General features: G+C 37.5%; 1 protein-coding gene across 7 annotated transcripts in view; it reads right to left on the bottom strand.

Annotated features, from left to right (window-relative positions):
* CTNNA2 (catenin alpha 2) overlaps positions 1-26,127 on the bottom strand; it is a 1,050,678-nt gene that overhangs the window by 60,049 nt on the left and 964,502 nt on the right. For all 7 annotated transcript variants that reach the window (XM_045549950.1, XM_045549948.1, XM_045549953.1 and 4 more), the window contains 2 exons: positions 13,161-13,312; positions 3,048-3,161 (listed from right to left, as the gene is read on the bottom strand). In XM_045549950.1, coding sequence (XP_045405906.1) covers positions 3,048-3,161; positions 13,161-13,312 — 266 coding nt within the window. The remainder of the gene's footprint in view (positions 1-3,047; positions 3,162-13,160; positions 13,313-26,127) is intronic.

Genomic DNA, 26,127 nt, shown 5'->3' with positions numbered 1-26,127 from the left:
TTGTCTGAATTATCCAGCTCTTTCAGGTGAAATTATTTGGTCATCCTCTAATGAATGATTAGCTCAGGCTATAAGCATCATCACCATCTTCACCATCAACTTATTCGTTACATAGTTATGAGAAATCCTGTGATACATTTTATCATGCCGTTCTCCTAATGACATTATGAGGAAGGATATTGTGTGTCACTCTTAAAGATACAAGTAGATGAAGCATGGAGAGGTTGAGAAAGTTGCCCCAAAGTCACACAGCTTCACTGAGCCCACATTTAAAATCAGGTCTGTGTGACTCCTAATTGCATATTCTATTGCCAAGGTTAAGTGCCCAAGAGTTGTCACTGACCAATGTTAATTATGTCAACCTGTGAAGAAACAGTTTGGAAGATGTCCTGTTAGGATCAAAGGGTAAGGTCACCTCCTTATTTTATCAGATCACCACCATCCTTATCCAATTCCATTCCCCTCCTCCTTTCTCCATTGCCCTCAAAATGTCATAGCTAGGCAGCAGGCAGGGACATACAAAGGAAATAAAAAGATACTCTAATTCCTGACTTTGAGAGCAATGTTGGAGGGGGGCTACTGAAAGCTTATCTCCGACTTTAACCTTCTTTTAGATTAATTTACCCTTTTCAGAGAGGAAGAATTTCTTTGAATGAAAACACAAAATAATACCAGGAAGAGGGCAGGACCGAGTGCTAGGAAGAGCTAGTACCTCAGTCAAAAGCAACGTTCACCTCCTTCATAATTTCGACCAACTTATTACACTTTGCTGGTCAAAAGTTCGACCATCTATCATCTGAGCAATTCAATGCACCCTCTTATTTCCAACTTAACAGCCATAATTCTGTATCTCTGATTTGTCATCATATAATTACAGGCTAAAATAGGCTGACTCAATAAGTAATGCTGCCTGCTGCAAGTTAATCACACAGACCACATGATGGACAAATTAGCAAGTGCTGGATTATAGGAGTACTTTGTTCTTACTATCTTGGACCACATTCATAATTCATACTGAAAAAACCTCCAAAAAATAATAGTGTGAAGAAATAATAGATGATAAGGACAGGAACCATCTGAGTTTTATCTCCACCCATCATCATTGACTTGATATCTAATGTAAATAAGATGCATGAAACAGAAGTACACTGTGACTCTATGTTTCCCTGTGAAAAGTGGGACTAATCATGCCATTTTGACAAGATGGAGATTATAAAGCAACATAAAGGTTGTACAATGGTCTTGGTCCCTGAAAAGACTAGTCAATGGACACTGGGCTGTATCTATACTGAGTTACAGTCAATCAAATTGACTTTGAATTGCTTAATGTTTGCATGAATTACTCAAACTTGTCCTTTGTCAGTGACAGAAAAATGCTGCTTTTACTTAATTTTGAAGATGAATTGACTTGTTTAATTAGTTTGGTATTATGCCAACACAGCCTCAAAAGATTCTCAGCTTACTGACCTTTCCAATTTTCAACATTTCAGAGGGGATTAAATAGCATCTGCAAGGAATTTTTGAAGTATGGGGCTCCGTGCCCTTTCATGTACTTTTCTACTGTCACCATCGCTTGATCAGAAGGGGTTTCTCTTCCAAAGGATAATTACCACAGCCATCTTCATTGAGCACTTACTGTATGGCAGATATTGTGCCCATTATTTTATAGGTATTAAGTAATTATATCTTCAAAGGAATCCTATCAAGTCAGTCTATTATTCACACTTTACAGATGATGTGTCTGAAACTCTCAGAAATTAAGCAACATGTAGCTTTGAGCATGGTCCTCACTCTGCCCTTAACAATTTGAAACCAAGTCTGTCTGAAATCAAAGCCAATGTGTCTTTGATGTTCTGACTTTACTTTCACATTTCTCCTATCAATGTCCATTTATACTGTTCTGGATCATTTGATTGTTGGGTGAGAATATCATGACATAAAACACATATGTGAAACTGAGTTTTGGGTACAAGGTCTTTCTTGACTCAGTATCTCCTTCAAGTCTTCTTTAATTTAACCTCTGATTAGTTGTTTCCTACTGTTCTTTCAAAATTCCTAAGGCAATATGAGCTTTCTTGGGTTTTCCAATCCCCAACCTAAATTACCACCTCTTTTTCAACATCCTGCCTCCTATTCAATATCTTTTAAGTAAAATTTAATGTAGAAAATTAGAATATCTAATTATCAGTTATGCTATAACTTGATTATTTTTGTTCTATGGAAACTGAGTCTTTAAAAAGAGGAAAATATTAATGCAATCCCTAAAGATTTAATCTCTTACCACCTGCCTTGATCATCTACATCTACTGGTCCAATTCCAGGATGCTCTTTGGACCACTGTGTTGGTCAACAGTGTCATGGAGTACTCAAATGCCAGGCAGAGCTGGTGCTCTCTCTATTGCTTTCTGCTCCATTCCTTACACTGGCAAATTTCTAGTATGTCTCTATAATTCCTTTTTCTATCATATGGCAGATAGATCCAGGATTATTGCCCTGGCAAAAGTAGGTATCAGAGGGAAACCAAAAGTTGTCTCTCTACCTGAGGGCCTTGAACCAGTTTCACAAGATGTGATATTGAGTATCAGAGAAGCTAGGCCAAAGTATGGAGCAATGGCCATTAACAAAGCAAGACCCTGATTCCCCATTTGTCATTACTCTTTGTGTTAACAAGCTTAGAGTCTTCAAGCAGAACAGTGGTGGCTGAGTAACTGTGCCAAAGCAAAATCTGAGTATCACAGCGTCCCTGTTTATAGTCTAATTATAATCCCAACCCCAACAAAGTCAATTATACACACAAGGGTTTGCTTTGATGTGGCTGCTATGATTTAAGTGTTAGATAAAGATGGGAGTTAGCTGGAATCAGGAGCAGTGGTGGTTATTTGCACTGTGTAAAATGTGAATTATTAATAAACAACCCCAGATGAGAGCATAGATTTCTGAGTCATGAATCTCTGAGGTCCCAGGTCTGTAGAATTCAGAAATTCCCTCAAACCATTTTGGGAAACACAACCCCTGTGGACTAAACCACATCCTAGATGCCCACTCACCCGTGCACTCTGTCCTGCAATGAGCTGGTCATCCTCAGTTTGAACACTTGTCCGGCTACGCACATCGTAATCTTCCTGCTCGAAGTCAGAATCATCCTCTAGTTCTTCTGGGGTCTAAAGATAAAAAGAGAAAAATCAGCATATTTTAAACTGCTTACTTTCATCCCCATCCCTCCACGTGCTTCTTCATTGCAACGGCTGAAGAGCCCCCAGGAAACAGCTTATAGCACCTTACACGTAGGATTAGCTACGTGGGTGGGTATTGGCTGGAATGGAGTCAGAAAAATCAATTTGCCTTAATTTACTTCTTTTAGAAAATACATTTTGTTTTTTTTTTCTCCTGCAGGTGTAACAAGTCCAATTTTAACTCGTGATATGATATGCTAATTTTAAGAAAAATTATATTTGTGTGTTATTTCCATCCATCTAAATCTATTGAAAGAAAATAACTATCAACAACAAAAGTAACACCAATACATTTTCTGTAATGGCCTTTTTGCTCTGTAAACAAACAGACTGATCATCTGCAGGCCAGTGGCTAGACCTGATGAAATATCTGATTTGGTCACTAAGCTATAAGGTATAAAGGTCACAAGCATACACTCTACAGTCATGACTGCCTGAATACGAGCCCCTGTGTGACCATGAACAAAGCATCTTATCTCTTTTAAGTTTTGATGTCTTCCTCTGTGAATTGATAACAGTAGCTACCTCCATGATTGTTGTGATAATTAAGTAATATATTCTGTATAGAATATGTGGCACATAGTAGGCACTTTTTAAATGCTTGCCATCATTATTACTTAAAATTTTTAAATCAATTCAAGTAGTTTTTAAAGTGAAGCTACCAATTACTACATATTTATGCATTATCTTTTTCAAATATAATATCAATTTAGCTCAGACTACCACAGTGAAATAGTGATCTATTTAGAGATGAGAAAACCAAGGTTCAAAGAAAGCAATGTACCCCATATCCTCATTAGTAACAGAACCAGAATTTAGACCTAAACACCCAAGTGTGTCTGACTCCAAACATGATGCTCTTTATTCATTTTTTGTTGTGGTTATAAGTTTTTTTTTTTTTTCACATTACAAATTAAGAACTGGAGCTATAAAGCTGCTTAAAAGGAGTAGAGTTAGATCGATATCCTTTCCAATCAATAAAGTCAACGTTGGGGAAAAGATGAGAATGAATTCATAAGCCCAGGAAGAAAAAACACTTTCCATCTTTAATGGCAATAATAATAGATAATATGCATTAAGTGCTTATCACGCTTTTGTCATAGTTTTCTCTAAGTGCTTGACATGCACTAAACTCATGCAAGTTTTTTAACACTCCTATGACATAGACACTATTTTCTCTGTTTTCTAGGTAGAGAAACTGAGGCATGAGGGGTTATACCTTACTCAAGGATTTCTAAGTCAGGCAGTTTGAAGTATGTACTCTAAACCATCATGTTGTGTTAATTCTAAGAGGATAAACTCAGGAGGTGGTGAGCATGGTGTACAAAAGTAAAAGAGTACATCAGTGTGATACTCTCAGCTTCACTGTTATTAGCCTGAAAGTGACAGTCATCCACAAACTGCCCTTTGGCACATAGTAGGACCACTTCCCAAGGCTCTATCTTTCAAAAGAACAGAACAGATCACAAGCAGTACTCATGATGCAGTTGCCCATTCTCCATCCAAAAGGGCGACTTTTTATTCTGCTGGTTTCTTTGGCTACCTCAGTGTAATTAATCAGGTGTGGTTATTGATGAAGCCTTGAGATTAGTCAGACAGGCATAAAATGGGGTCCTTCGTGCCAATATCACATTATGTCTAGTAATTTTCCAAGCTTTGGCATATCACTTTTGTTTTTCCTTCTCCCTCACCATCAGCCTTATTAACATTCACTCAGTCATCTACAGATGTTCAATTTTCTTTCATAGGAATATTAAAAGAATGGGAGAAGAAAGAGCTTTTGTTCCCAAATTTTATTAACTAAAGTAGGGTTGGGGTAGACGGAACCTGGTTCAAATAACTGGTTGTATTTATTTTTTATCCTATGATTTATTTATTTATTTATTTATTTATTTTATTTCAGCTTATCATCATGCGGGGTACAAAAGTTCAGGCCACTTACGCTGCCCATGTCCCGCCCATCCCCCCGAGTCAGAACTTCAAGCGTGTCCATTCCCCAGATAGTGCGCATCGCACTCATCATGTAGTTATACACCCGTCTCCTCCCCCCGCCCCCATCCCCCCGAGTCAGAACATTCAAATGTGATCATTCCCCAGGTGGTGTGCAATGCACTCGTCATGTAGTTATGCACCCATCTCCTCTCCCCACCCCCCACCTCAGTCCGATACCCAATTGGTGTTATTCCCAAATGTGCATTTAAGTGATGATCAGGGAAACCAGTTTTCTGGTGAGTACATGTGGTGCTTGTTTTTCCATTCTTGGGATACTTCACTTAATAGAATGGGTTCCAACTCTCTCCAGGAGAACAAAAGGGACTCCATATCACCATTATTTCTTATAGCTGAGTAATACACCATGGTATACATATACCACAATTTACTAATCCACTCATGAATTGATGGGCATTTGGGTTGTTTTTATTGTGGACAAAGACAATATTCTCTGATCATTCCTCACTCTTCTGGAGTGTATTGTGGAACAATTATAGCAAGTTGGTAAATTCTGCTGACAGATGAGATGACAAGATTACAAGCACTTTTCATCGTTAGTTCTTGAAAAGGAGAAAGAAAGTAAAATGGAAAAATCTCACTCAACAGAAATAAGCAGAATATGACAGTACCTATAGTACTGTGTCCAAACATTTCAGTGATCTGTGCATTTAGTAGATGAGTCAATGAAAAACTCAACCTGGCAGCATAAGGCTGATAATGATGAGCTTTTATTCCAGTGACAATGGCCCAAGAACTAAAATAAAGAAAAATTTTAAAATGAAAAAATTATAACCTGGAAGTGGACCCAGGGGAACTGAATAAACATTTGGCCTAACTCTGCCACTCACAAGCTATATGCTTTTGGTAAGTCACTTAGTTTCACTGCTTCTGTGTCTCCTTGCTGATAAAATGGAGATTATAATCGCTGTTTGCCCTGTCTGCCCCACAGGACTCCTAAACTCAGATGCATAGGAAAATGCTCTGCAAACTATAAAAATAAACTAAATTCATAAATGATATTGATAATTACTGTGCTTAATAGTAAAAGCTAACACCTAATAACAACAGCAGCATAATAATAGCGATCATTGTTTACCCCCCACTGTGAGATAGGCATTCAGCTAAAGGTTTTGATTCTTACAATACCCTAATGAAATAATTATAATCCCTATTTTATAAATGTATGAACAGGCTGAGTTGAGTAAATTTTCCAAGGTGTCACACCTAGCAAGTGGTGGAAGTGGGGAACCAGTTGAGGGCTTCAGAGCTCATGGTTTTAACCATCACAAATACCCCCAGGCAAATAGACGAGCTTAAAATATTTCCATGTGCCTTAAACATGCAGCAAAGCCATCCAAGCCAGCCCATATAAATAGTTCTGTGCATGTGCAGTTTGCTAATTGCATGTAAATGTGTCTCCTACTCATGCTGTTATTTTTTGAATTACTCATTTTTAAAGGCATGAGTGTTATTTTTCAGTTGGTCAAGGACCTCCATAAATTAAAGGAGACATGGATAACTGTGGAGGGTCTGCAAATGGGCCTAGGGAGATTAGACTTGTGTTATTAGTGTTATAGGTTAAAGGAATAAACAAAATGTGTAGCTCACTGCACTTGGAGGCTGGAGACTAAGGGTAAAGCCTCAGTTCTGTCTATGTGCTTGGAGGGACAGAAACTGGTTTGGGTCTATTCTTAATTTCCTTGTTCTGCCACTATTAATATTGAACAGTTGGGTTGTGAAAGTTAGTCTTATATGTAAAATGGCACACTTAGCCTCTACCGAGGCAAGAGGATTGCTTGAGACCAGGAGTTCAAGACCAACCTGAGCAAGAATGAGACCCTGTCTCTACAAAAAATAGAAAAACTAGCCAGGCAAGGTGGCACATCCCTGTAGTCCCAGCTACTCCAGAGGCTGAGGCAAGAAAATTGCAAAATTCCTTGAGCCCAGGAGATTGAGGTTGCAGGGAGCCATGATGATGCCACTGCACTCCAGCCTGGGCAACAGAGCAAGACCTTGTCTCAAAAAAAAAAAAAACTGTAAAAAACCTGTAAATCTCTCCCTTTTAAGAATCTATGAGATTAATGTGTGTCTATTACAGAGGCCCCAGAAGATCTTGTGATTTGTCCAGAGTCACACCACAAGTCAGTCATAAAATAGGAACAATCCACCTGCCCCTGGTGCTCAATCTCCTCTACAACAACCTCTATAGAGAAGCAAAATGAGAAAATGTTGAAGAATTTACAGTCATTCCACCTAGACATATGAGTAAAATGCAATAAGGACCATTTAGAGAAAAGGTTCAAATATATATGAGTTTCACTGGGAGAAGGATGAGAAGATAGGTTGGCAGGAGAGTTTGGGTGACTCATGAGGAAGGATTTTCCAGCAGAGTTCTATACCAGTGGAGTGAGGTGCCAACTAGAAAATAGAACTAGAGATCTAAGGCAATAATAACAAAAAAAGAAATCTTCCTAATCAGGAGTGTCTGGCCACCAGTATCTCTAGCCTGGATTACTCTGGAGGCTCCTGCCTGATTTCCTTGCTTCTGCCCTTGCCCCATACATCCTACTCTCACCAGCATAGCCAGGTGGTCCCCATAAGGTCTAAGTTAGACCATGCTATTCCCCTGCTCAGAACCTTCCAGTGACTCCCATCTCATTCAACATGGTCCTCAGTCCCTCTAGTCCACTCCCTCCTCCACCCCTCGCACTTGCCATTTCCTCTGCCCAAAGCCTGCTTCCACAAAATACCTTTAAGACTTGTTTCCTTCTCCTTCTCCAAGTCTTCTCAAATGCTGCCCAATCAGTCACCATCCTTCATAAAATTCATTTCACCTGAACTCTGTCCCCTTTACATTGCCTTGGTTTTCTCCATGGCATAACATTTGGCATTATCTTTACTAGGGACTTCTGTTTACTTTGTTCACCTCTTTATTTAGGGAGGATCCAACAGTGTGGGCAATCCAGTAAGCTTTCAGCAAATATTTGATAAATGAATGACCGAGACTGAATTATCAATTAAAAATAAATCATACTGAATTATTTCTAATTAGTTAAGAAAACAGCACTGGGAATCTTAGAAGGCCAAGTTGATTAACTGGAAAATGACAACCTGTAATAAGTAAATATATTTTGTCACATAAGTAGCATCTAAAGTCTTTTGAATCCTTTATTTTCTAGCTATGACAAGTAAGAATCCAATCCTTGTAGTTTTGATTATATTGTTGACTTATTTATAAAGTTTCATTAATTGATGATAGAAAGATAAACTTCATCTCAACAGAATGAGGAAAAGAAGTATTCCTTGGGAACCCACTAAGACCCAGGTCTATGCTAGTCCTTTATAGCTATGGTAATATTTGTCACCATTCACCGACAAGGAAACTGATAGCATGCTGGTGACCCCAAAATAGTTAAGCTATAGATTCTAAACTTGACTGCTTCACAATACCCTCATGGTCCCAGTAATTTTCTTCATGGTGCCTCTAGGCTTTAAAAAAAAAAAAAAAAAAAAAAAAAATCAAGCAAAAGACCCTAACTTTTTTTGATTTAGCAATTTAGTCCAATTAACTTAATCCATTCTTGTGACCTAATAACTTAGTATCTGTCGTACACTGTACTACTTATCAAATCTTGGAATCCAAAGGTACACTTGTTGAATCTTGAGATTGCTTTTTATCACAGTGGTCATCACAAACCCAGCCTCACAGATATATGATATCAAAAGATATGTGTCAACCTAATGCTTAAACTGAACTATCTTCAGCTAATATTTCATGTAGAATCTAAGAGACATCTATGTTACCCCAGAATTTTTTAAAATATCTTGTAATGTACCAGGATATCTTGGTACATAGTTTATATACCTTTATCTGAAAACTGTCCCAGGCCCTATTATCTCCTTGCCTTGCTTTTGAAAGTATCATACACAACCAAATTAATGACTTCTTATTATAAAAGATTAGTGTATATATATCACTGTAGATCTTTCAGGGTCATCTTATGAGAAGCAATTACTGTTTTGTTGAATACAGATCTCCTGAAACCAAGATATTACCACCTTCTACCTTACCTGCTTATCTTAATTTCCAACACTACAAGTTTAACTCTTTGTGTCCTAGATATACACTTGATCCTCATTATTTGTAGATTCCTTATTTGTGAATTTGCCTACTACCTAAAATTTATTTCTAATCCCAAAAATACATGCTAATGATGCTTTTGTAGTTATTCCTGGACATGCTTGAGTGTAAAAAATTGAGTCACCCAACATGCATGTTCCCAGCTCAGGTCAAACAGCACAGTGCTCTACACTCTTTTTTAAGTGTTCATACTGTAATCAAGAACCTTTTTTATGGTTTATTTAGTGCCACTTTTTTTTTTTGCTGTTTCTGGGTGATTTCTTTAAAATGTCCCCCAAATATAGTGCTGAGGTGTCATCTAGTGTTCCCAAGTGCAAGAAGGCTGTGATGTGCCTTACAGAGGAACATACATGTTAGATAAACTCTGTTCAAGCATGAATTAGCGCTGTTGGCCATTAATGCCATGTTAATTCATCAACAATACATATTAAATAAGGTCCCTTTAAACACACACCCACATAAAACAAGGTTATGTATTGATCAGTTGATCAAAATGTGACCAGAAGTTCAAGTAGCCTAACTCTATCTTCCCCCTAGGAGCAATGGTTCAGTATTTGTTAATTTAGTGTTCACAGTGAATTTATAGACCATAATTACTACAAATAATGAGAATTAATTGTATGTTGGTCTGCCAGATTTGCCATTCATTTTTTAAACTACTTTGTGACGATAATCAGAAAATACCTGTGTACTTGACAAATCACAGAAGACAAGCCTCAGTAAGAAGCAAAGAAAAAATAGTCTCTTGGAGGAGAGTCAGAGTAGACTTGCTCCAAGAAAGAAGAAGGGTTCTTAAAGGTGAGGCGGGAATACAGAAAGTGCAAACTTTGTCTACTTCAGAGGGTTGCCTGGAGCTGGCCTGGAGCACTCATATACTAACTTTACCATTAAATATGTATCTGTTGCCAAGAGGCAAGGTGGTGGAAAATTTGACCCTTTAGTCCTTTCTGCATTTAATTTTTTGGGGAAAAAAAAAAGACATTCTTTCTCAAAGTATAATCAGCACTTTGGGAGGGAAGGAGGCATGGTCAAATTGGCTGGGAAAGAAAAAATTCTACTTGTCTTATTGTCTATCTTCCTGACTTAGTATAATGGAATTTTTTAAAGTAGACTTAATCATTATACTCAGAAAAAAAAAAAGAAATTATTTATTTAAAGAAAAAATGAAGTCATGTGGGTGCTGAATGGAAAGGATTTTATAAATAACAATTTGTACATACTGTACATTTCTCTTTTCCCAAATTTTAAGTGGTGTGAAATCCGTTTAATCAAATCACTTGAAATGTCAAGATGGGGGAATGACACTTTATGTGACAAAGATATGGCATTTTTATCTAAAATTGTGTTTTTTTACAGCTCATGAATGAATAAATGAATGATGGCTATAAACTTCCTTAGCCTCCCAGATGAATGGTTGTCACAAAAATGTGAAGGCTAACAAAGCAGAAAAATGGCAAAAGAGGGAATATGTCTTGAGGATTATAGCGGGATTTAGTGCCAAATGCTTTGAAAACATAACTCTCATGGTCTATTACCCTTATTTTAGAAGTTAGTATTTAATGGGAAAAAATTATCTAATTTGTTATGGGCTTAAAAGGCTGACTATCCTTCCTTTCCCTTTCTTCTAATTCTTACATCTTTTTTCTCTGTCATCTTTCTATCTTTCTTGGACCCCTCTCTCTCCTACCCCCACCCCACCTATTCCTACACACAGTATTAGGCTCTGTGTCAGACAAAATACCACAGTGAAAGGAAAAGAAGATACAGCTTTTGCTTTCCAAAATTTTACAGTCCAGAGGAGGTCATAGACATAAAAGGAAATAGTGTAACAAATACCATCACAAGCAGAAACGTTCCCTAACTGATTAAAGGATAGGGTCATTATTGTCAAAGGAGAAAAACAGGGAGAAAACATTTGACCCAGGCTTTGAAAGATGGTCAGAGTTTGACAGGTATAAAATGGGCACCTTAGAACCATAGGTGACAGTCCTCAAATTACAAATCTGAACTCCATGTTTTTAAGTATAATTAGTATTGTCTGATACAACTTATTTCATGCTCTGATAGTTTTTAATTGATCATGGAATTATTATGAAAGGAAGACTAACATTTAACATATAAAAAACCAAGCTGACTTAAAGATCAGATGATCAGAAGATAGTATTTGGGCTCTCAAGCGAAAGCGTTAATGGATGTTTCAGGAGAAGCATGGATGTCCATAGAGAGAGCGAAAAAGAAACCCTTTCTGCTGATGCTTTACTGCAGACTGTTCATGCCACCTCAGAAGCACTACGGTGTGTTCTGGATACCACAGTCAAAGACGACTATGCCTATATTCATGGCTTCAGGAATATCAGCATTTGGAGAAGAATACACTACATGTGAAATCCTCGAAGGACTAGGAATCTACTACTGAGAAAGAGAACAAATCACAGATAACTTCTTGCAATACCTGAAGGATCACACACATAAAATGAATTAGTTGGTTGTTACTGTTTTGCAATGTTTTCTTTTGGGGAGGGGGGTTAGTTCTAGGTGTTCAATGATTGCTAAGAGAAAACAATCAAAGCCCGCTCGGCAAATACCTCATGGTTTCATTGAATAGCCTCAGAGACAGCTGTGGAGGCCAAAGGTGAAGATGAGGGTGAGGATATAATCTAGAGCTGCCTTGTCCAACACAGTGGCCACTAACTATATGGAGCTACTGAGCTCTTTAAATATGGCTAGTGCCACATGTTCAAAGGATAACATTTTTGATACATTTGGGTAAATAAAATATATTATTAAAATTACAATTAATTTCATCTGTTTCTTTTTGTTTTTTTAACATGTCTACTAGAAAATTTAAAAAAAATAAATATTTCTATTGCATATTATACCCTTGGGATTAGTATTACAGAAGCCCCATCTCTGCTTCAATTATAACAGCCGTAAATATATCTGTGTCATCAATTGCAATTGCATATGCAGTTTATTTGAAGAAAGAGTTCTCTGGCTAAGTAGTTTGAATGCTACTACGCTAAACTGTTGGTAAGGTAAGGAGAAAAAAAATCTCATTGCATACTAGAATATTACGCAGCAGTTATATAGAATGAGGTAAGCTATGTGTCTTAACAGAGAGAGATGCAGGCACACTGGGGGTGAACAAGTTGCAAATGATACTACATGAGTTTTAAAGAACCTTATAATATATATTTTCTAGGCTTGTGATTTTTATATAATTATTTAGACAATGGTTTGGAGGACTCATTCCTACCCGACAACTAAAGTCTGAGGATGGGAAGATAGTAAGATGGGTGGTGGGAAAAGGTTTGATGTCAGGCTATCTAGCTTTATTTATAATGTTCGCATCTTTTTTTTTACAAGGAGAATGTAATTATATCTCACTTTATGTTTAAAAACTAACAACTATTGTTAATTATTATAAATACAATGAGACTAGGTCATCTTCATTTCTTTCAGGGCCATGATTTTCTGATCCTGATGGGAAGATGGAGATAGTAGGAAGCAAAAAACGGAAAATAGCAGGGGTATCCCTAAGTTGGCATTAAATTTTGGAAATAATGCATGCAAGAAGTAGGGAGGGCATCACACTTTAGGATATTCAGTGCTAATCTAGGCTTGTTGGGATCACTCATCCCTCTATAAGTAAAAAGTCTACCTTGTTTGAGTAAAGAAACCACACAGCTTCCCACGTTAACTGAATCAATCAATCAATCAATCAATAAGAATTAATTCTTTGGGGTCCCTGTCAGAAGCTCTGACCAGCTCTGAGCTGTAGAGCCCTCACATACCCTGATCATCAGCACAGCCTTTCTGATGTCCCGAACACCATCATACACCAGGCGAGAGGCATCAATGAACTCATTCTCCTCAAATGGTTGAGGGACGTTGGCACTCAGGGCTTCAATGGCAACCTCTACTTGTTCAGCAAAGCGTGGCATCACTGGGTTAAACAAAATGAAAAGCAGTGGATTAGGCAATTTTTCTTTCACTACCTGTCATTCCAGCTTTTGGGTAAAGCAGCAGGTTCTTGGACATTCCACCAGTCCCATGGAGCAGGTTGCTCATCTATCCAGTTTGGGGTAGGACAATTTAGTGGGGTTTCTGCTGCTTACCTCAGCAGGAGAAGCAAACTGTTACCCCATGCATGGTGACAGTTTGCAAAAGATAAAAATTTTGAAACCGGCCCAAAGTAATGTAGTGCAGTGTATGAGTATAGATTTCATGTTATCCTGAGTTGAGTTCCACTTCCGCTAGGTACCAGCTGTGAATCTTTTGACAAATTTTCTTAACCCTTCTACACCTGTTTCTTTATCTATAGAATTTAATAAGATTCTACCTAAATTCAATGGGATAATACATACAAAAATATTGGATGAAATCTGGCCCTTTGAAGTACCAATAAACATTTAATACTAGATGTCATAGTCATAGCTGGTGAGTAGCAGACCTTAACCCACATGGCTTCACTATGAATTGTGAATGAAGTGATCCAGTCCATTTCACTTTGGTCAGGAATGCAGGATTTGAGAGGTGGGGGCAGGGGTGTAGTGGGGTTGGGATGAAGGGAAACTGTGGAAGGACTAAGAGAAAAAGCATGCCAGCAGAAAGGGCTATGGAAAGAGACCAGTGGGCTCAAAGACAAATTGTCCCATTTCACTCATATTATTTTGATACAAAAGATGCATATGTAAGTTTCTAAAATGCTGACATCTCTTTCTTTTCACAGGGACACCTGCACATACCCTGGAGGTTTGTGGAAAGTGAACTCAATGGGATGTCTGGAATATCTCCACTGACTATTTTAAAAATGCTGCTGATTCACTGAATCTCAAAAACTACAATTCAATTTTCTCAGCTGTTATCTTCTATCAATTTATATGGTAAATAAAAGCTAAAAGCACAATTAATTTTATTTACAAGGATGATAAAATAGAAACATCATTCATCTATTTCCATTTCTGAATTTTCATGCCGGATTCATCTTTATACTTACTTTCATCCTCTGTGGATACTTTTCCATCCATTTGAATCCCTGTGTGAGAAACTCTGCTAAATTACTTTACTCTTTAGGGTCAGAGTATTCAAGAAAAAAACATTCCTGGAAAAATGTGTTTCTACCAGGAAAAGTCAAACTATAAAAAAAAAAAAAAAAAAAAAAAGGAGGAGGGTCGGGGGCAAACAGAGTGACCATTCTTCCATTCTTTCAGTAGAAATTTTCAAAACCAAAGCATGCATGGGGTGAATCTCCTTCTGTGGGTGCATTACTGTAATTGGTTCTCTATACTATTTGAATTTTTCATTTGGGCTTTTGAACTATATTTAGAGAAAATGTGGGGAATATTGAGCTGTATTGCTACAAAAATAAATGAAATAAGACTACATTTCTAAAAACAACTGCATTAAACTCAGGCTATTTCAGTTATCCAATTTGGGTTGAGATTAAACCTTTTTTACATGACTGAATAATACAGATGATTGAAATTGACCTCCTTAAGCATGAAAGCATTTTGTATGCATTAGCATACAATGGGGATGAGCAATGTTCTTAAATATAGTTACAAATTCCCTTCCTTTCTTAAACAGTCATATTTATTCCATTCTATTTGATGTCTAAGCTGTCATCATCATGACCATCAATATAACATTAAGTAGCACCTTTGGATGCACAAAATTGTTTGCTCCTATAGCATAACTGAAAAAGAATTAGTATTCCTACATGTACATAGGATACATACAGTACTCCCACAAATCAATAAGGAAAAATATAAAAAGTGGCATAGGATTAGCATACTCAGTTCACAGAAATTTATATTCCTGATAAATACACAATAACATGCTTGACTTCACTAAGAACTGGGAAAATTATAATGTAAACAAGGAGATATCATTTTATACTTGTTAAGATGGGCAAACTAAAGCATAATAATACTAATCTCACTGAGCATGTGAATAAAAGGCAAGCTTTCTATTGCAGATGGGAATGCAAATGGGTACAACACATCCTTTTGGTGAGCACTTTGACAAAATTTAGTAAAATACAGTCCCAAACAGTGAGTTGGGCATCATCTAGGGCACGGCCAAATATTAACTTTTAAAGAGATACTGACTAGGAGGGCTGAGTAACTGTACATTGGAGTCACGAAAATGTCTTTGTGTCTGTGGTTACAGTTGTTTCTTGTTAGGTTGTATAATCTAATAGTTAAGAAGAAGAAAATTATACAAAACCCAAGAATGAAAATAACTGCTTTAAGGGAGCTCTGTCAATGGCTACGGCGCAGTTCTACTCTGAATCCTCTAACTCAGGAACGGCTGTGAGATGCTCACTCCAGATCCACAGGTAGTACATCTGGGTGGGACAAAATGGACCTAGGGATATGAATCGGGGGACAGCCCATATATTAAAGTGAATGAGCCCTGAAGTCAAAGATTGAGTGGGAAAAAGCAAACTGAAAAGAGATGTCATTTGTGAGAAATTATAAAATACACAAAAAATCACTGTGCATAATTTAAACATATATGCATTTGTATATGTTCTTGCATGTTCTGAAAGGATATATACTTTAAACACAGTGGTTACATTGGACGGGAAAGGAGAAGTATCTGTTATATTAGTCTCTCTTCTTTTTGTATCTTTGAATCCTTTCCTAATTCAAATATTTAAAAAGAAATCAACAAAGAGTTCTTAAGGTTGTACTTCTTATAGAATTGCGCTCTAAAAATAATAAAGTTCTATCACCTAGCCCAGAATATAATAGCAATTTGATCAATATTGTTACGTGAGGAAGTCCCTCAGAAATTGTGACTGTGATCAAACACTTAATATTCTACCTTAGTAACTTCCAGCTAGAGAGTTGAGTTAGGAAGTGCCACCACTCTGACCCCGATCCCCATGAACACGTCTCTCTTTGCATGAGAAATTTTGTTGAGTCTGAAGTGGCCAGAAAGGTTGCTGTGTTGCTTTATTTGTGCAAAGTCATTCTGAAGAAGAGACAGGAGGAGGACGATACAGGAGGTGACATGCTATCTTGCTCCAATCACCTCCAGGCCCGATTCTGTGGCCCAAGGAGGAGAGAGGAAAGATAAAACCTAAAGGGACTATTTTCATTAAAGATTCTCTGAGACTCTGGACACATTCAATGCTGCTCTGAAATCCCAAGTTTGGAGAATAGAGAAATCTTTTATTTGCACCAGCATGGAGTACAGGATCTCTCTAGTGAGATTTAAATGGTAGGGCCTTGGTATGATCCCCAGTGTTATTGATCTGGCATTGTCAGAAAAGGCAGAAACAAGGTCCTTTTATGAAGAGATGGGAACAGAAATACCATTAACCTTTCAAGGAAAAAAAATGGTAGGGGCAAGGGGTGAAGAACCCTTATATTTTTCAAATGAGGGCTCAAAGTGCAATTTAGCCTTAATATTTAAATGACCTTATTATGCTCCTCAAGCCAGTAAGACCTAGAACTTGAACTCATACAACTGATTATATTTACTGTAACTGACAAGATATCCATTTATCTTACCACAAGTCAGTGTTTTTCTGGGTTCGACCCTTAAGAAAATCTTTCTCTGGCAAGAGCATTTAATACTTATTTGTTTAGGGCTTAGGCAACTGCTACTGTTCTTTGACCAACATAAATTTGCTGTCCATGTTGCTGCTCTCTTTCCTAGTTTAATTTTAGCCTGTTTTGTTTGTAAGAGTGGTAAGACAGAAGAAACCATAAGTTTATAAAACAATGATCCGTCTTGACAGAACCTAAGATGTTAGTTTGACTATGAATTCTTATAACATCTTGGTGATGTCTAAAAAATTAAATACCCCCAAAGTAACACTGAGATAGAAAAAGCCTCAAACTACTTCAAATATGATGCTGCTTCTCCTTCACACTAATTAGGACAACACACAGCATTTCCTTTGTGATTCACACATTATATACTACCAGAGTTTCTGATATAGGAATATAAATAGAAGCTTCTTTCTACTCTCTGAATTACAACCAAAAATGTAGGCACCACTTTGCCATTATTTATCAGAAATGCTGAATTGCTCTTAATAGCTTATGTCCTGAAAGGGTGATCAAAGTTGAAAATGAACTTTTAAATTCTAGCTATACTTTTGTATGCAGAGTGCACACCAGGTTGCAAAATGATGACATTCCAGGAGCAATGAAATCAGAGTTAAGTATGCATATAAAAATCAAGGTCACATCATTCTAGTGTTGATCGAGATCCTAAACCAGAGGTGAGCAAGTTCTGAAATAAATCCTCCTGAGAGAATTCAGAGGTGAAGTTTCAGAGCACAGGGTGAGTCAGTTAAACGAATGAGACGTTGTGTTAAATATGCAAATAGAACTGCTGACAACCAAAAGGGCAAAATCCAAGGTTAACCAGATGTAGTGGAGATGAACAGCCAGCCAACCCCACTGCTCTGAATAACTATCTAAAAGGTCCATGCCCAGCTTTAAACGCACCAATGATCTATACTGCAGAGGGAACAATAAAATATCTTTATCAACAAATAAACACAACTAAGAATCTGATACTTCCCTATACCTCCCATCTCTGCCTCTCTGTCTCACCATCTATTTCAATATAAACTTAAATGTTCTAATGACACCGAATTACTTCTATATCACCAAATATGAAATTGAGGACATACCATGTTGTACCAACATGTCCATGATTAATTTATTCTTTCATACTGAAATCTACTTCCTTTTCTTTGGCCCAAGTGAACTCTTTCTCAATTTCAATTTAGAATTAACTGCCACTGTGAAGCTTTCTTTAACCCCAGACACCCAAAGTAGACAATTTTCTATAATTTCATAGCATCCTAATCATGTATACACTATTGTAGTACTTAAGGACACTCTATTAGGACCATTTGTTGACCATTTGTTATCAACTCTTTTGTGTATGAGTTGCTTTCAAGCTGAGACAATCTCTCCTTCATTCTTTGTATTTTAAACCTTTGTCATGCTTCTGGCACAGAGAATCTATCCAGTTGCAAAGAGAAGGATGAGAAGTAAAAGAATGGAATGGGAATGAATGGGGATAATGGCAGAAAGAACTCATTTGTCACCCAGTATTTCATGGACAAAATGAGTAGTACCAAACTTCACCTACTGAGTCTCCTTTTTTTTCTGCCTACCATTTCACATCAGTTCAATAATTTTATTAGAGAGTTTCATGAGTCACTAACCAAGTTATTAGTGGGCATTCTAGGTTTGGTGTCCAGGCACCTTTCAGAAACCTGAGCTCAGAATCCTTTCAGGATTGCTTTTTCAGTAGGAGCATCACCATTGGACAGAAGGTTCACACTTCTAGTCTTAACTAGTTCACCAAAGCCAAAAAGCACATCTGTATGCATAGGGCTTGCCCAGTTGTGGTGGCCCAGTCAGCCAATACACTCCAAGTGTGTTCCCTGACCAAATTTTATTATGGAGTAACAGAAGAGAAAATAGACAAAGCCCCTATTCTAGAGAACCAGTCTAATAAGTATTAATATAAAATATAAAAATAAGAATGAGAATGTTTAAAGAAATCTAGAATGAAAATATCTGGACTGAGATGAAATTGTGACTAATTCCAGTACAGGAATTAGTACAGATATCCACCCCCCCATCATGGATAGCCATTAAGCCTCTATTTTAATAGTTTAATAATTGGAATTAGGTAAAATTATAGGTGTTATCAGAGTAATTGGAACTGGAAAGTATTAATTTGGGAAGACTATGTGGGACAATTCCTTTGGTATCCTTTATACCAGGAAAGTGTTGTCTGATAGTGTTTCCACAGGTAAAGCATTCTTTCCCCAAAATGGCTTCTATCAGACACTACCCAAGGGAATATTCAGGTGGCCCCCAACTATCAATAGATGCTATGGGAGAGCTAAAAAGAAGGTAAAGGATAGTGTGATATAAACAACTGGGTGCCTAAAGCTGTTCGAAGGAAAGTCTAACTGAAATTCACAAGGCACTGGGTGTGCTTCCATGGTTCAACACATCCATGAAGTATAATCAGTTGTAAGGAGACTGCTTGAGTCTAAAGTTCCAAGTCATAGTCAGTGTAGAAGTAGGAACTGACCCAGACTGAAGCTGTGACACATTTGCACCTTTAGCTCTACTCAAAAACAATAGTGGACAAACCATAGAAGCTGGTCACCCTTTTATTTTGTGAAGAACTTTATGATCATGAATTAGGTTAGTAAAGAGCCTTCAAGGATTCCCTCCCCTACCCACCACCTCACCCACACACAGGGGTCTTTCAAAATCCTGAGCACAGAATCCTTTTAGGAATGCTTACGTGAGAGCTTCACCTATTGGGCAAGAAGTAATCAATCAGATCTATAAAAAAATCTTATGAGTAGTGGCTATTTCTACACATTATATATAGACCCATGTAATCTACTAGGTTTGGGTATTCCTTCCCCATAAAAGTACAAGGGCAGCCAGAATCTTGTTGAAGCACTTGATGAGGAGTTCCTACATCACCTGAAACTTTCACTTCTGACCCTGATTTTGCAAACACACTCTAATCCTGGCTATGACTTTCATCACCACTAGCTACGTAGCTTCTCCTGAGATTAATGTTTGAATTTCTCAAACTAAGTCAAAAGCAATTTTTCCTAATGATGCCATTGTTTTTTTTTTCTTCCCCCTTTGACATATACAATTGTCATATTTGAATTAGGTACCAGCTTTATCTTATTTCTACACACAATTTCCCAACTCCATCTATCCTCTTTTGCTCCAACCCACTTCTCCAATCACCTTGAGCCTTTTATTTCCCACTATCCTATTCACCTCTGCTATTCTCTGTCCCCTCCTAGCCACATAGTGCATGGCTCTATCTTGATTCAGTGGGTCTTTTGTATTCTGGAAGCCATTGTGCAAGGAAATAGGGCTGTTGTGCCAGGAGGTGATTATATCTCTAGTAAGTCCTTGTTGTGGGGTTTGTTCACATACCCTAAAATTACTGTTCTACCCTAATTATGCTATTCATTATCCTTACTGTCTCTCCTATCCTTATGCATTTAAAATAAGTATGTTAAAAAATAAAATAAAACAGAACATGTATGTGTGGGAGGCAGTCCCCAAGTGGGCTCCCAGTGAGCCCTCTCTCTCCTGGTACTCATGCCTTTGTGGCATCCCCTCAACTTGAATGTGGCCTGAAACCAGTGACTAGCCGCTAACCAACAGAACATGACAAAGCGGATGGGATGTCACTTCTGAGATTAGGTTACAAAAAGATGGGGGCGCCCATCTGGCTTGTCTTTCCTTGCTCTCTTGGTTGCCTATTCTGAAGGAAGCCACTTGCTGTGTTGTGAGCTGTTCTACAGAAAAGTCTACATGATAAGTAAAATTTGGAGGCAATTTGTTACACAGAAATAGATACGTAACATAGTATGCTATGCCGTGAGTAAAAAATATCAGTAGAAATAACTAACAGGACACATTAAAATTTGTAGCAACTACACTTGGTCCACATTTCTAGTATATTTATTGGTTCCATGCAATTATGTAATTGAATCTTGGTATTTAATTTTACATGACTGATTTAACCAATATGAGCCTCAGTTTACTCAGTGGACAGCAGGAATAATCATGGCCGCCCTTCAGGGTTTACAGTTTAGAAATAATATATTCTATCAATGTATTATTTGATTTGATACACAAATCTAAGCAGTACTCTAGCATAACACGTTCTAGCTTGAAGGCACTTACAAAAAAGGGAAGCATGTAAAATGCTTAGCATGACACCTGGCACATAAAAGATTCACAGTAAATGGTTCTTGAAGTTGTTGTCTTCACCCCAAGACTCTCTGCACCTGCCCAGCTACACAGCGTATTCTTTGTTTACAGCAGGCAAAATCACTCGGTATCTTCCAGACAGAACTTGGAGGCACAGCCATATGATTTCTCACAAAAAAGGGCAGGCCTTGTGGGAAACATCCCATCAATTAGTGCTTGATCTGAAAATTGGGAAGCTGGTATGATTTGTTTTGAAAACAACCTCCCGGTTTAATGCTCTTGTCTCCCTTCAGCAGGACCATATCATTCTTGTGATAATGTAAATCTGCCCTCAGGACAAGATTTGATAAATTCACTCCTAGAACTATTCTTTTTATTTTGATTGCCAAGAAGGACAGTGTTAAGCATTGTGCTCCATTATGAACAGATTGCACGATCCATGAGGAAAGAGAATCTTTAAAAGACTTTACCAAAAAGGTAGTAGCTTCCAAAACAACAACAAAAACCCAGACAATTCAAACTCAGCTCACCTAGCTCAAAGGAAACACTGTTTCCAATAAGCTACTCAACTTAATCTAACATTCTAGTCCTTTCTCTCTCAAACTTATACCACTTTATATTAGTTGACTGAACTTAAATTTCAAGTAAAGTATCCTCAAAATGCTTTTTTATAAATGTAGTAGTATAGAAATAAAATTTAGATACTTTCTCTTAATTTGAAATCTTCATCTGTCTAGACCAATGATATACTAGCTTTTATGGTGTTCTCTCTAGAGAATGTATCATCAGGTTGAAAGATGTTGAGCATTGGAATCTGGGAGCAAGGACAAAAGTAGCCCAGCTTAATCTGCTCCTTATTCCCTAGTGATTACTTGTCAGCTGTCTCTACCTCTCCAGATAACCATCATCATCATCGCAGCCAGTCCCAAGGTTTCCATCCTGTGTGCATTCTTGTGCTTTCCTGTATCAGAGTCAGTCATCTGTTCCCTCTGTGGGAGTTCTGAAAGGCTGCCGTTTTCATAAATTCATGTTTGGAAAATTATAATGTATATTTCAAACCTCAAAATCAAATTTAATTTCCAGAAGGCCATACATAACCCATGAGCTGAATTGTTTGATAAAAGATGAAAAAGGACTGCCTAAAAGGAGAAAAAAAGGAAAAACCTCTCTAAATTCCATTCATGATAACTACCCTAAGAAAATCAGGGAGCATCCATCTGCTCTTGTCTAGACACAAATTCCTTTCCCCAAGGAAAGAAAATGCTTGCTTGGAAAGTTCTTATATTTTAAAAATAAGCCTTTTAAAAATAATCACAAATGGTTTATAACTTAAAAAAGGGTGGCACATTTTATTCTGAAATATAAGGAATGAATAAAGAGTGGAACACAATGCCTTATTTAGCTTACAGTGTTTGTCAAAACTTTGCTTAATAAATAGTTTAATTTGGCATCAGTGAGGTTTAAATACTTAGATTGCATTAAGATGTAGTAAAGCACTTGCTAAGAATTTATTGCACATGATTTATGAGATTCTAATCTTAATTACTAAGTATAATTTTAAAAAGGGCATAATCCCCCCAGATAAGTTACTGTGTCATTATGTTTTTTAATAAACTTTTAAAAGTCTTCAAAGAGACGGGGTCTCTCTGTGTTGCCCAAGCCTCAAGCGATTCTCCAGCCTCAGTCCCAAAGTGCTAGGATTACAGACATGAGCCACTGGGCCCAGCCTGAACATTTTTGAGCATCAACTCTAATCAAGGCAGGAGGAATGAAGAGGTGGTCTCGTATCTCAGGAGGTAAAAATTTAATTAATAAAAAAGAGTCAATACATATCTATACACCTCCCAGGTAGAAAGATGGACAGAGAACAGACCACAGGAAAACAGGTTTCAACATTAAGCTAGGAAATAAATAGAAAAATGGGCAAATACAGAGTGTGAAAATAGGGCAGTATACAGTAGGTACCAAATCAGTGACAGATAAAAGGAGTAAAGTCAGCTTGGCTAGTGTGGTTAGAGAGGGGAATTCCTTGTCACTGACAAGGAAGAAATTGGCTGTTAGAAATAGGAAATACATAAAGGCAAATCAGACATGAAGTCATTTTGGGGTCACATTGACCATAACAAACAACTTCTCTGCTTCTTACCTTCACCAGTTACTTCAGGCCCTCTAGTTACATGCAAAAACTTCCCATTTTTCCTTATCAACACTATTTCTGGAGTACTGCAAGGATATACCACACATGCTTCCAAACAAGTGACTGCCAGCATATTCTTCCTCTCTCTAATTCAAACAGCAATCACTGACATGGCAGCTTCCCTTCTGTTGGCCAATCTGGGTGATGGATGGACCTTACTACTGCCTTAGTTGTGCACAATACATCTGGGCCATCAATTCCAGTGGAAACCAGCACCGAGCCTGCTAGACAAAGCTGCAGGCCCCTGATACGCCACTACCACCACCATAGATGTCGGGCACTGATGCCCCTGAGGTGACAAAGAAGCGCCATGTCCTTTCCAGTTCCCAGGACTCTGAATCCATGCAGCACTGGAGATTCATATCTTTCCTCTTGATTTTACTTGGACAAATGGACACCATAGAAGTGCTGTTTGTTTTGCTATGATGACCGAGACTTACAGCAAATAAAGACACAATTGCAAATCTAAGTCTACCCCCTCCCCCTTTACTTCCATGTTAGGGGCTTTATTGTCAGGACAAAATTATGTATCTTACTTTCTCTTAAATTATATTTTCCTTTTTTTTTTTTGAAAATAAATGAAATATATTGTACATACTTATCCTCACCTTGTGTTTTTTATCTAACAATATATCTGGAAATTACATGGAGAGTCATTTCCCATTCCATTTTATACCTGTATAGTACTCCATTGTGCAATTGTACCATAATTCATTCAACTAGTGCCCTAGGGCTGATATTTGTGTTGTTTCCAGGATACAATCTTATAATGAATAATCTTGTACATATGTGTTTTTATATTTTTTGCCAGTACATCTGAAGAACAGATCTTTAAAACTGAAATTACTTTCCAAATGTTAATGATACATTCTTTTGAGAGACAATGTCAAATTTCCTCCATTTTACGTACCTACTAAAATATGAAACTGTATTTTTCTTCATCCTTGACAATAGAGTATGTTACATAGCTTTTTGATTTTTTGCCATTCTGGTGGGTAATGTTATTTCAGTATAATATTTAATTTGACTTTATCTTATCATGAAAGAGGTCAAGCAGCTTCTCATTTGGTTAAGAACCATTTACATTTCCATATTGTAAACTACATGGTTAAAGCTGTGTCTTCTGAGGTGATTCTTCAGCCTCTTGTGCTAAGAGCTGGCCATGTCTGAACTGTAGAGCACATCATTTACAAATAAGCCAGTATAGAGAACGTATTTTCTTATTTCTGCATGGTCAGGGGTTTCTGAGCAAAAATTCCTGGTAACCTGGTTCAAAGGATGACTCAGTAGCAGTCCTAAGATTGTAAAATAATCTGGGAGAGATTTACAGGCTTATGTCCCCCGAGATATGTTTACATTTCAAAGTGGGATAAAACCAGGAGCGATGCATTTATATTCCAAAAGGTTATAACAACCTGGGTTATTTGTTTACATTAAAGAGAAAAGGTCTCTCTCCTTCCCTCAGGAGGGAAAGGGAACAATGAGCACTAATTCCTGTATAGGCTCCCAGGTTCAAAATCTTGTAGTTCTTCACCTGTATTATGGATCTTCTGTATGTACAGAATCCATCTGCCTTCCTCACATGGCTCTGAGAGGGACAATGGAACATAGGGAACTGGCGTGGTTACTGTGTAAATTATAAGTTTGCTCTCTGAGCCAGAAACCTTGCATTTGCCCTTAGGATAAAATAAAATAGATATCAAAACCTTATCAGTCCGATCCCTGTAATACCTAGAGTTTGTAGGTGTCAATCATATAAAAAGGCATGTGACAAATTATACATTATCTATTTAAGGGTACTAAGTGGATGAGATTTCTTTGTCATTCTTACACTTCTGACTACTTCCTATCACCGTGAATACTACAACCAACATTTCCTCCCTATGTGCATTATTTTGACTTTTCAAAAAGAAAATATTTCATTAGCACTATATTAAAATACATTTAAAATAGTATGTCTAGGCTGAACAATCTTGGTCATTACAGATTCTGTCAAAGTTGACTAATTTCATAATCTAATTTTAAGATCAGTCATAGAGAAGTAACTTAGACTGAGGATAGTCCTTCCTATCTATAATATATTTTTGTCTTCCCTCTGCTACCTCCTTCCGATATTGGTCTTACCTCCTGCCACTGTCCAGCCACAGGGATAGGCAGGTCACCTAGAGCTGTCCAAACATAAAACTCTATTCCACCAGCAACAGCAATCAGTCCCAGTAAAGGAAGCAAACTCCAAACAGCTAATCAGATTGTTTCCCTTTGATATATAGAAAGTAGGAAGGAACAAAATCTATTTATCCTGGAATCTTAAACTGTGAGCCTGAGTCTGCTGGTGGACAGACTGACTGTCTACTGGAAAAAAACAAAGCAAATTGTTGGTATTTATTTAATCAATGCATGCATGTGAAATGCTAGTTATGTGATAGTACCATTCTAGGCCTTGGGCACTTATAGAAACACTTGCCTCTAGGAATTGGCAATCCAGTTGTAAGCACAGCTACTTATGCTGAATAGGACATACCAAATGTCAAGACTGACAGTTTTCTGTTGTTTCCAGTGGAACTTGAGCTAGATCTTAAGGTCCAATAAACAGACACAGAGGAAGAAGAGGAGATGAATAACATTACAAGGAGGAAAGGGGGCAGTGCGGAATAACAAAGGCACTGGTCCAGATGGAGCAGAGTGTTTATCCAGAGGATTCATGGGCAAGCATTGTCCATGTGGAGTACAGTCACCAGGAAGCCAGGAAGAGTGATGCATACATTCTACGTTTAACAATATTGACCATTCTCAGATGACAAAACATCA

Source organism: Lemur catta, chromosome 4 (assembly GCF_020740605.2).
Source record: "Lemur catta isolate mLemCat1 chromosome 4, mLemCat1.pri, whole genome shotgun sequence".
Taxonomy (NCBI): Eukaryota; Metazoa; Chordata; class Mammalia; order Primates; family Lemuridae; genus Lemur; species Lemur catta.
The sequence above is the reverse complement of the archived record's forward strand: the minus strand, read 5'-3'. Positions and strand labels throughout refer to the sequence as shown.